Source organism: Porites lutea, chromosome 9, assembly GCF_958299795.1.
Source record: "Porites lutea chromosome 9, jaPorLute2.1, whole genome shotgun sequence".
Classification (NCBI taxonomy): domain Eukaryota; kingdom Metazoa; phylum Cnidaria; class Anthozoa; order Scleractinia; family Poritidae; genus Porites; species Porites lutea.
Window position 1 is genome coordinate 9,048,130 of NC_133209.1, and position 11,082 is coordinate 9,059,211.

At 39.0% G+C, this 11,082-nt stretch overlaps 1 protein-coding gene across 1 annotated transcript; it reads right to left on the reverse strand.

Annotated features, from left to right (window-relative positions):
- Positions 1–317: 317 nt before the first annotated feature.
- Positions 318–9,043, reverse strand: LOC140947296 (uncharacterized). Its single transcript, XM_073396356.1, has 5 exons — positions 8,655–9,043; positions 4,713–5,378; positions 3,783–4,058; positions 2,438–2,671; positions 318–1,470 (listed from the first exon to the last, which is right to left on the reverse strand). Exons 1-5 carry the CDS (start codon positions 8,950–8,952, stop codon positions 1,382–1,384), a joined length of 1,563 nt encoding a protein of 520 aa, XP_073252457.1. The 5' UTR covers positions 8,953–9,043; the 3' UTR covers positions 318–1,381.
- Positions 9,044–11,082: the final 2,039 nt, after the last annotated feature.

The following is an 11,082-nucleotide window of genomic DNA, read 5'->3' on the forward strand; positions in this document are numbered from 1 at the left end:
AACGAATTCGCCATGTTAAAAAAGATTATTCGGTCAAAACTAAGACGACTGTAAGTTTTAGCTCTTTAATGTAACGCTGGAGTATTTTGGAAACCGGACACTGTGTCTGTCTAGAATTCGTTTCCATCTTTCCTCCGTTTGTCCTTGTGAAAAAAGAAAGAAAAAAAAAAAACACTGCAAAAGGCAAAGAAGCTTTTCAAGGTAAGTTTGTTGTCATTGTCGAAGGATTCGTTCGTTAATTGTTTTTGAGAAAACCTCTCTTTCTGCCAGTTCATTCTCGTCTTCAACTGTGATCTGCGTTAAAATTTTCAAACACTGACTAGTATAGAATTCTCTTCCTCGGTAAGGTTACGATTCAGTTTCTATACAACAGCTTCGTTCTCATTAAAACAAAGCTAGGTTAAAATTTGGAAAGGCAAAGTCAACATCCCAGTCCTCAGGGTTTACATACATATTTCAAAGTTTATTCGGTGGAAACTAAGAGCACTGTAATTATTCACTCGTTAATGTGACGCTGGAGTCTTTTGAAAACTAGACATTGTTGTGTCTGGCTCGAACTCGCTTCTATCTTTCTTTCGTTGGTCTTTGAAAAAACACTGCAAATGGCAAAGAAGCTTGTCAAGATGGTCTGGTGCAGGTATGTTTGTTATCATATTTGTTGAAGAAATTACTCGTTTTCTCTCAGGCAAAACATCTCGAATCTCTACTAGTCGATCTTAACTGTGTACTATGATAAAATTTTCAAACACTGACTAGAATCCTTTTCGATAAGATTACGAGTTAGTTTCTTCATCGTCTTCGTTCACAAATAAACACAGTTTAAAATGTTGAAGGTTAAAGTCAACATCCAAGTCCTCAAGGTTGACAGCTGTCTTATAACTTTATTTAAACATTTTTTCCCGAGGTAAAGAGATTTAGACCTCCGAAATGAGCATTTTCTTTAAAAATTTTGGTCCGTATTGCAAGTTACGGACCGCAAATTGACCAATCGCATGGCCAAAAAACAGACCCAGCCATATATTAAAGAGCAGTATGTAATGAATTCGTTTTAGCGACTATTTACTTAATGTTTGAGACTAATGGAATACCAATATCAAAGCGCATGTGACCCATTATTAATCATTATCTCTTGTTTGTTTCGTAAAAAGTTTCTAATTCGTCTGGTGTTGCAGTTGCAGTTTGTTCCGGCCAGGAATGTTTTGGCGAATGTGCTTTGGTAGCTGTACCCGCTTGGTGGGCTGTAAGTATATCCAAGATCGCTGTAAGAATTGCTGTTGGATGACGCGTAGTTGGAAATGTGAATGTCAAGTCCTCCTCCGAATGAAGGTCCATACCCTGGGCCACAGTATATTGAATAACTGTAATAGCTATATTTCCCTGTCTAAGGCAGTTTAACAGGTGCCCATCCTGGGTTGTTTACCAGTGAAAACAAAAATGCTTTGGAGTCGTACAGCCACCTACCGCTGGAATCTATCAGAGAGAAATTAAAGATGGAACCAAGTATAATAAGCGCCGTTTGTTCCGATACTCACTTTAGAAATTAAACCACCCGTCAAGTGGATTGACACTGAAGACAAACCTGGAAACAAATTTTCTCATTTGAAGCGAATGTGAGTCTGATATGTTTTATTTATTTTACTTTGTAGTTGTAGGACAAGTACAAACATTTTAAAATCAAAATAAAAATAAAATAATAAAAAAAAAACAATAAAAAATGCCAAAAAAACAGCAAACAAACAAACCAACAAACAAAACTAAACAAATAACCTTTAGAGCAAATCTGTCAAGTCTTTTAACGGAAAGAGTTTCAATTAATTTATCTACAAAAAACTATTCATTCCAGAAAATATTTGTTTTCATTATATTTTAACTGAAGAAATTAACGGCCGGAAGGACTATTAAATGGTAAATTCACTCAGACGCAGTTTACACACTGTTTTGCCACGAAGTTTGACGTTTTCGTTTGAACTGACTCCTGAACTTTTTAACACAGTATTTCTTATGAAATTCAATGAAGTTGATGTAACAGGCTTCATCGAAATTGTATCTAAATCTAATAATCGGTTCAGCACAACTGGCTTGATTAACATGCTGTACTGTTTTTTAATTATTTTTCATTTTCAGTTTAGAGCCCAGAATTCCCAGCTAACAGATCACGATATTTATGGCCGGATAAGTACTTTTTAGTTTCAATCGAAGCTTACTAATGAAGAAGAATCGTCCTTAAATTCAGGAAATGGTAGGGGAGGATAAAGGGTGGGATGATGCTAGAACAAGACCAAAGAAAAGTGAAAAAAGCCCTTTTTACTCCGCAGTGCATTCAAAGGCTGAATCATTTTGATTCATGATGCTCACTAAATAACTTTGTTTACTTTAAGCTTCAAAACAAAGCTAGAAGCCGAAGCTAAAATCATCTCTGTTTACAATGTTTACTCACCCCATGATCTACTGGTATATCCGCCAAAAATATATCTTCCAACCCTTATTATTGTTACAGTCGGTCCCTTGCCATCACATCGTGAATGAAATGTACTTGCAGCCCAACCATCCACAGATGCACGCCAACAGCGCTTCCAGAGTGAATTTATGCCTTTAGCCACAGGTTCTAGCCAGTTGCCTAAAGAGGCCAAATGTTTTTTTTTGTTTCCCACAATATCAGAGTCTTCCAAACCTGTTACCAATGAAATATGGCCGCGTTAGAACTAGTCAGGGGCACCAACGACAATTTTCGGAAAATTATCCGTTCGGAAGACGATTTGAGATCTAGAATTTTCGGATCATTTTCTGAAAAATTTCTTGCTTGCCTGCCTCTCCAAGGATTTTCGAATATCAAAAAAATCGTATAATTGCCCATTTTTAACGGATTTTTACCCTAAAAAGGTCACCTAGAATTTTCGGGAGCCTTTTTTTCTGGCTGAAATCTTCGAAAAGGTAAATTTTGATCCCTATAATTTTCGGATCACTATACTTTCAGCTAGGAAAAATTTTTAGGGGATAAAAATAAGCCTTTATCTACCGTTTAAATACTAAAGTACGTTCAACAATGCTATGTTTATGTGGTTTTGGACTATATTCTCGTTGGGTGCCCCTGACTAGTTAAAAGTTTAGCACCAGGTCAGTTTGTGAAGCCTTTGTCGGATTTCAGCTTAGCAGCAAATTAAGCTGAAACAAAAGCGCAATTAAAAAGAATAAGAGTTAGCGAAAAGCAATCAACGCTAGCTAAGCAAAAGCACCACACGAAAATCGTTGTATTTATTTATAATTATTTTTAATATTGCAATCTGTATCGACCAACTTTTAATTGCATTTTGGGAAAACAGAAGATTGCTTGCAGTGCATCGTTTCTCTTTACACATTGAACGAACTAATGGATTTGCACAAATTTGCTTTACGCAAATATGTCTCGAGAAAATGAAACAAACTGAGGAGGAAATCTGGGGTAAACCTACTTATTTACGCCCCGTGTTTTAGGTATGCAAATGTGGCATTTACCAGGTTTGCCCAGATTTACTCCCCAGTATTTAAATTTTTGCATCATATTTGCTCATGGGGGCAAATTTGTGCAAATCCATCATTTCGTCCTGTGATAGACCCGTCAAGTTCTCAGATAAATGAGCGCGAAAGACCTAGGGAGCTTTTAGCCTTAAGGAACTGGGACGAGACGATTCATTTCGTTCCTTCCTCATTCCCAGGCTTATATGATGACTGAACTTTAACCAAGATCGCGTAAAGGAAGTTTATAGATAAGATGATATGTCGGTCTAAATAATAAATGTACAGACCTAAGTAACATTGCACTGCCACGTTGGTTCTGGCCTTCTTTGTTCCCATCGTATTCGTCGCAACGCACTCGTACAAACCGCTGTCAGCTGGAGTCAAGTTCTTAATGGTTAGTGTACCTCGGTTTACTTCAACCCTTCCAGCCGGCAAAGGCATTCCCACTCTACTCCAGTTTACTGTGGGGCGAGGAAAACCCTCTGCTTGACAAGTAACTTGAAAGGTATTGCGTTGCACTGGTGCGGCAAATGGTGGTGGAACTTTAGTGAACACTGGTAGGCCTGAAATCAGAGGGAAAAATACCGCCAAATTTCATAATCAATATCCTGAATTTGGACTAAGCTGTCATCGTATTAACTTATCACTGCAAGCGAAGGATTGCAACTGAACTAAAAGCAAACAGGGAATATAATTAGACTTTTTTTTTTTCTGGGAAACTTGTCATCTAATTTTCCACCATCATTCTCCATTTATGTTGTACAACTAAAATTTTACCTGTTCAATTTGCAAATGAACTTTGTACTAAAAGCATGTTGTGCTAGTAAACACTATAAAATAAAGACCTAATGAGGTGGCGGTTTAATGGTAAGCCTATGAGGGTGTTGTCGAACAAACCAGAGAGCAAGAAAGTCACGAATGAAGGAGCTTTACATGGTTTCTTAATCACATATAATGTGCGAGAAAAAGAAAAATGAGCAGGGAGGTGCGTGTGTGTGTGCGGGGGGAGGGGGGGGGGGGAAGGGATGGTTCTTGTGCCCTCGAGTATAAGATGTTAGAATTTAGAGTAAAGCGAAAAAGACAACAATGTAAAAATAGGGAGCAATAAAGCACAAGCTAATAACAGCGCCAGGATCCATTTTTCGGAACAACGTTCACAAATGAACCAAATCAAGCGGCAAGATGTAACAAACCTTAAAGTGAAATACTCCTCTTACCTCGAACAGACAAGTTCCCAGTCGACTCAGACGATCCAAGAATGTTCCTGGCGGCACATGTGTACTGCCCAGCATCGCTGTAATTCAGATTCTTAATAACAATCAACACTCCTTCTTTTAGTAAATATTTTGCACCTGAGATAATTTTTCTTCCCTTGAATCGCCATTCGACAGAAGGGCTAGGGTTTCCTCTTACCGTGCAATAAAAAGTCGTATTTCCTCCTTCATCCCTTGTATGTTCTACCGGTGACAACATTACTTGTGGTGCAGATATCGATTTCCCAGGCCTTCCAGGTGATCCCAGCATGCCTTTTGACCCAGGTTCTTCCTTGACTCCTTTTTCCCCCCTCGGTCCCGCAGGTCCCGTCATTCCTGTTTTTCCGGATTTTCCAGGTGGTCCCATGGGACTTTGAAGCCCTCTCTTTCCCTTTGGTCCCCTCCTGCCACGTGGTCCCCTCGCCCCAGTAGTACCAGGGGGTCCGGGGGGGCCTGCAGGGCAGACTTTTTCACTTGACTTACAGTACTTGAGTGGCATAAGTTGTTTAAACTGTTCGGTGATTTCATTTCTCACGTCCTGTATTGTGATGCTCGCTGATGTGCTGTTTGAAACGTGTCTTCGTTTTCTAGGACGGATGGTTGTAAATTCCATTCTTGACAACGGTACGACTGTAGTAAAAAATAAATACCACTTAGATAATAACTGGTTGGATTAGTGGAACATTTGAATATAACAGGTTCATTCGGTTTACCTAGGTTAGAAAACGCACACCATCACAAAGTGGACGCTAATGACGACCTGACCCTTTTCTATTTTTTGTGCACGGACTAAATAGCGGTCGGTCTGCGTCAAAGCTCAGGAAACAAGGAACGTCTATAAAACGAGGCTATCGATCCTCTTCCTTTATTATCAATGCTATTTCTTTCACTTGAAATGTCCTTGTGATTACAAAACGTTATCACTGTCTCTCCTCTTCTTTTTTATTTGTCTTAGACGACAAATCATTCAAGTTGTCTCCTGTGCATGGAGCCGACAAAGTCCCGAAACTTTATCCGGGTCCTAATGCAGTCAGTCTTTAATTAATTCCGTGGGATGCCTGTGGCACTCCCACGGTAAAAATCCGGTTCGGTTGTACCCAAAATTGCAAAGCCAGCCAATAGGATTGCCTAAAATCTTTATCAATTATCTCTTCTTCCAAGCCGACCAATCAGATTGTACAAACTCTGTATCGATGTTTAATCGATTTGCTTCCTGGTGAACAATGTGATGCGTTTTGTTTGGCTGCCAAATTTGTCGCGCTTGAGTTTTCCCACTCGTGGTTTAGGATGGCTTGTTAACCAGCGAAATCCTTCGGGATAGTGGCAAGTCACGAAAGGCGACCTAAGCCAAATTATTTCTTTCCTTTTCATAAGGTTTTAGTAGCGTCTAGTTGCGGGCCATAATTTCCGATAGATTTTTCTATTCGGAGTTCGCCAGTTTTTGCCGAGCACAGCTAGAGTTCAGTTATTTTGTTTTCTTATCGAAAACACCTAGACGATGGGAGATTAAATGGCGTAAATTTCATCTCGTACCCTTGACGATTGGCGGTGAAATCGCGAAAATATTGTCCTCGTCGATCGACGACTCGCTTTCGGCATGGATTGGACTTCTGGATGGGACACGGATCAGGACCTTAGTAAACTTATCATACCTTGGAATCAGGGGAAATCATTGGAACTATGTTAACCTTGATACCTTGGAAACACATTGCAATTAATTTTTAACTGTATCAAGAGCATCTTGGAATATTAAACTTTCATCTTGGATTAAAACATTGGAACTTTATCGAACTTTGTAACCCTGGGTTCGACCCTGGATAAAGCAAGCGGATGTTTTGTTTTGTTTTGTTCTATTAACCTAAAACCACAATGTTCATTTCTCTTTGAAAAAGTTACCTGTGGCTACTTATAGTTCCTGTTCAGGTTAATCAGAGAGCATTATGCGCATGTTCTCCATTACTTGTTTCCGTTAACATTCCAATTTAAGTTACACAGGTAAACCTTGTTTTGATGCAAAATAACTTCTTTCTCTTATCCAAATCGTGCTATGAAAATAACTACATATCGATAGATCAAAACAAGATCAACTCCATCCTTGCGACCAGTAACAACTATAAATTTAGCTTGCGTAGGAGGTGTCGAAAGGGGTAGGGGATAGGGAGGAAGCAAAAAGGGGATGTGGATTGGGGAGAAATATTAGCCTGTCACGCAGGCTACTAAAAATTCAGTCATAAGCACATTAAACCAGCCCATACAGGTAAGCTACTCATCGATGCTCATAACATGACACATCTTTCCGGTTTCCCTAATTTTTCCAAATTCAGATAGAACGCCATTATGCTTCCATAGACCAACGCATCCCACGGAAACGACTTTAGGCGTCTTGTTCACTTATAGATCCAGAGCGCATTAGTAACCTTTGATCCCAATCATCCACAAACACTATTCTTAACAAACGGAAAAGCCTCAAAGGAAACCCGGGGTACTTACCATTTACATGGAAAAACCGGAAAATCAAATGGCTCGCGCCATTCCGTTTGGAAAGCTTCAGAAAATATGCGCCGTGATATAAGGTGATGCAATATTTCTACTCTTTTTTGTCTGTACAGATGATTTGGATATGCGTTGTAGCGGGTCGTTGAATCTCCTACCTCGTCAAAATCTATAGTTTTAGGGACGGAACACTAGAAAAGGTTTGGGGGTGGGAATTTTCGAGCCGCATGAAATTCCCCTTCTATGATTTTTTTTTAGGCCTTTGCATGAATATTTTTTAGCGTTACCTGGCGTGCCTGTATGGATATTTTTTTTTAAACTTAATTTTCCCCTGCGCGAATGTATTTTTTTGTACTTCGCCCCCTCTCACCCCCCCCCTCCCCTCCCATACAAGTTTTCTAATGGCCCGTCCCTTAATCATAAATATGCGCAAAATTTTCACCTGGATAATCTGAGTAAATGGTGGGAACTCCTTATTCATCAATGTGAACTGTGCAATGCGTGCCAGGTGTTTGAAAGGGGGTTGAAAAGGGATTTTCTTACTACTAACAAGTTCTATTAATAATAATTATCGTTTACAGCGTGATTCTCTTTATTGCTTTTTATTTGCATAGGAGGTCTTCTGATCATACAGTCGACTCTCTCTTGACGGACACCTCTGTATAGGGGCCACTCAGTGTTGGTCCCTACCCTTCTTTACCCCCTTTATTTGACTCTCTAGAAGACGGACATGTCTTTAAGCCGGACACTTAGTGCTGGTCTTAAAGGTGTCCATCTCAGGGAGAGTTGACTGTAATAACAAACTAGTCAAAAAGCGATGCAGAGTCATTTTATACAGAATATTTTCTATAGGCGTTTTTATATAACGTGCACTACCAAAAAAAAATAAAGTAAAATAAAAATAAATGGGAAGAAACCTCTCCGAGAGATTTGTCCGGAAGGAAGAAAACAGGAGCACCCAACGAGAATATAGTTCAAAACCACTTAAACTTAGCATAGTTAAAGGTATTTTAGTATTTAAACGGTAGATATAGGCATATTTTTATGCCCTAAAAATTTTTTATTTGTTCGGATTTCCTAGCTGAAAGTCTGGTGATCCGAAAATCATAGGGATCAAAACTTACATTTTCGAAAATTTCAGCCAGAATAAGGGCTCCCGAAAATTCTAGGTGACCTTTTTAGGGTAAAAATCCGTTAAACATGGGCAATTATACCATTTTTTAGATGTTCGAAAATGCCAGGAGAGGCAGGCAACTAAGAAATTTTACTACAAATGTTCCGAAAATTCTAGATCTCAAATCGTCTTCCGAACAGATATTTTCCGGGAATTGACGTTGGGTGAACCTGAGAAAAGACAAACTTTTAAATGTATGTCTGAACGTTACCCGTAGGACGAGATAAAATATGCCTCACCTGAGTACATATGGCCGATCCCTTCTGAAATAGGTGTGCGTATATTCTTGTCATGAAATTTTGCGCTATCTTTTGTCGGCGAAGGAGTCATATTGTCAAGATTTTCAGTCGAGATACTCTTAACGCAGGAAAAACAGTGCAGGCGAGATTCTAGGGCAATGAGTCGCTCGTTTGTTGTTTCATTCTTCACCCAGAGAACCCCGCAGACAAAAACTAATATAATGGAAACAACCGATGGCTTCACCGATGGAACGAAATCAAAGAGTCGATGAGATTTTGATGAGTTCAAAGGTTTCATTTTCCTCAACTCTATATGAACAATCGTTTTCTACAAACACCCGAAGAGGGACTTTTGAGGGGAGGTTGCCACAATAAAATGATCCTATGAAATTGGCCCAAAAAGACATTAATTATGTACTGCTACAGCTGACGTGTAGCTGCCAAAATTGCTGTTGACCTTCCTCATTCTTACCTTCTCGCGTTACATTAAACGTGCTCAAGGCTTCAGCAGTGAAGTCGATATTTTAGAAAGTATCCGTCATGTCTTCTTCCAAGATGCAGGTATCCATTTGAAATAAATGTGCACGTGATCATTTTTCCACGAAAGTTGTGTTTGCTCTTTAATCGTCAGCGTAAACGGAAGTTTATGTATTCAACTGCTATTTTAGTAAAAAAAAAAATGTGTATTTCTTTTCTTATTGTTGCTTTCGGATAATAAGCGATCATAACAGAGTAGGAGACTCGCTTTGCACAGGATATGGTTTTTGAGTTGTTCACCGATGTTTTGTTATCCATATCATTCTAATAAGAGCGGACATCCCGTGCTCTATGATTGTGTGTGACATTTTAGACATTAGCGTGGAATGCTCAGTGTCTGGTTAATCAGATAAAAGCGGTTAATTTAAGATTCTGAACTGATCAACGAGTGAGTAAACGAATGAATGAGTGAACGATCGAACGAACGAACGAACGAACTAATCAATGGATGGATGGATGGATGGATGAATGAATGAATGAACGAAGGAATGGATGGATGGAGGAATGAATGAATTAATGAACGAGCGAATGGAGATGGATGGATGGATGGATGGATGGATGGATGGATGGATGGATGGATGGATGGATGGATGGATGGATGGATGGATGGATGGATGAATGAATGAATGAATGAATGATTTAGTATATTTTTGAACACTGGTTCCTCCATTAAAAGATATTCAAATCTTACAATCGCTTTTGCCTAGATCTTTATTTCAGTAAAAAGGCATACAATTTCATTTAAATGATTTAACCGTTTTACCAGTAAAATTTAGCTCGCTTCATCCTCGACACAAGACATTGGCCCCATTTATGTGTAGCATTTATTAAAGATCTCGTATACATGTTATCGTTCAAGGCGTAAAACTTCGCCGTAAACGATTTTCTAAACCAAGAGAGAACAACCTCTTAGTCTAAACGCCACCCATAACATTAACCGAATGACTTAATACAATAACAATGATCTTAACAGAGGTATAGGTGATCCCTTCTGAAATACATCTGCATCTTCTTGTTAAGACTTTTTTTGCGGTAGCTTTTGTCCGCAAGAAAGTTTATATGTTTATATGTCACTCTTACCGCAGGGGAATTGAAACATTGAAAGCGAGAAAGTTCAGTAATACACCTGATCCTTTAAAATTTGTCAATGAAAAACAGGAATATTGTTCTTTTGCATTATGGTGCATGTAAAGCTGTTCATTTTTTCGTGTAACGCGAAAGTTTAAGTGTAAGTTTCAGTAATAGCCGTTTATGATTAAAAAATGACATGTACAGCTCCCGACCCCGAAATGATCCCCATTTCTCTTCTTGCAAACCCCAAAATCATTCCCAATTAATTTTAGGAATAGAATGGCATCCTATAACTATGGATCAAGCAAAATTCACAACATTAATCAAACGGTTTCCCTAATCTCGGCCACTCGCTCGCATTCTTTAATGGTATCAATCATTGGATCAATTTGAACTGGATTTTTCAAAACTTTACTGTCAAATGGACCTTTTCACGTCCGACAGTTTAGTTTTTTTTCGGCCAAAACTTATCTCCAAAGTAGCCATTATAAAAAACAAGAGTACAACCATTAGTTTTTTCTTTTCTTCTCCTTTCTTCTTTCTCGCTCTTTCTTTTTCTCCTTTCCGTTCCCTTTGTTACTGTGATTTTGGAGCTAATCGGGGCCAAAAAACCTGCCTTATTTTCACTCATGACTGCAGATTTCGTTAGGTTGATCTTCAAAAAAATCGGCTAGATAAATGTCTAACTGAATTTATGTAAACATGGCTTTACAGTAGGTGCCTACGTATGTTCTAGGTACCACTAAGAATTTTACCCTCTCCACCCAGGACACCGAGTAACTGTCTGCGCCCATAGGTGTACGGGCAATTTTCGGCCAGG

What these genes read in the sequence shown, in the direction of transcription:
- LOC140947296 (XM_073396356.1), bottom strand. Translation starts at nt 8,952, where the DNA reads ATGAAACCTTTGAACTCATCAAAATCTCATCGACTCTTTGATTTCGTT. An exon ending in GATCGGCCATATGTACTCAG is followed by an intron (nt 5,379 to 8,654) that starts GTGAGGCATATT and finishes TTTTTACTACAG; the next exon opens with TCGTACCGTTGTCAAGAATG. An exon ending in ATATACCAGTAGATCATGGG is followed by an intron (nt 1,471 to 2,437) that starts GTGAGTAAACAT and finishes TCTCTCTGATAG; the next exon opens with ATTCCAGCGGTAGGTGGCTG.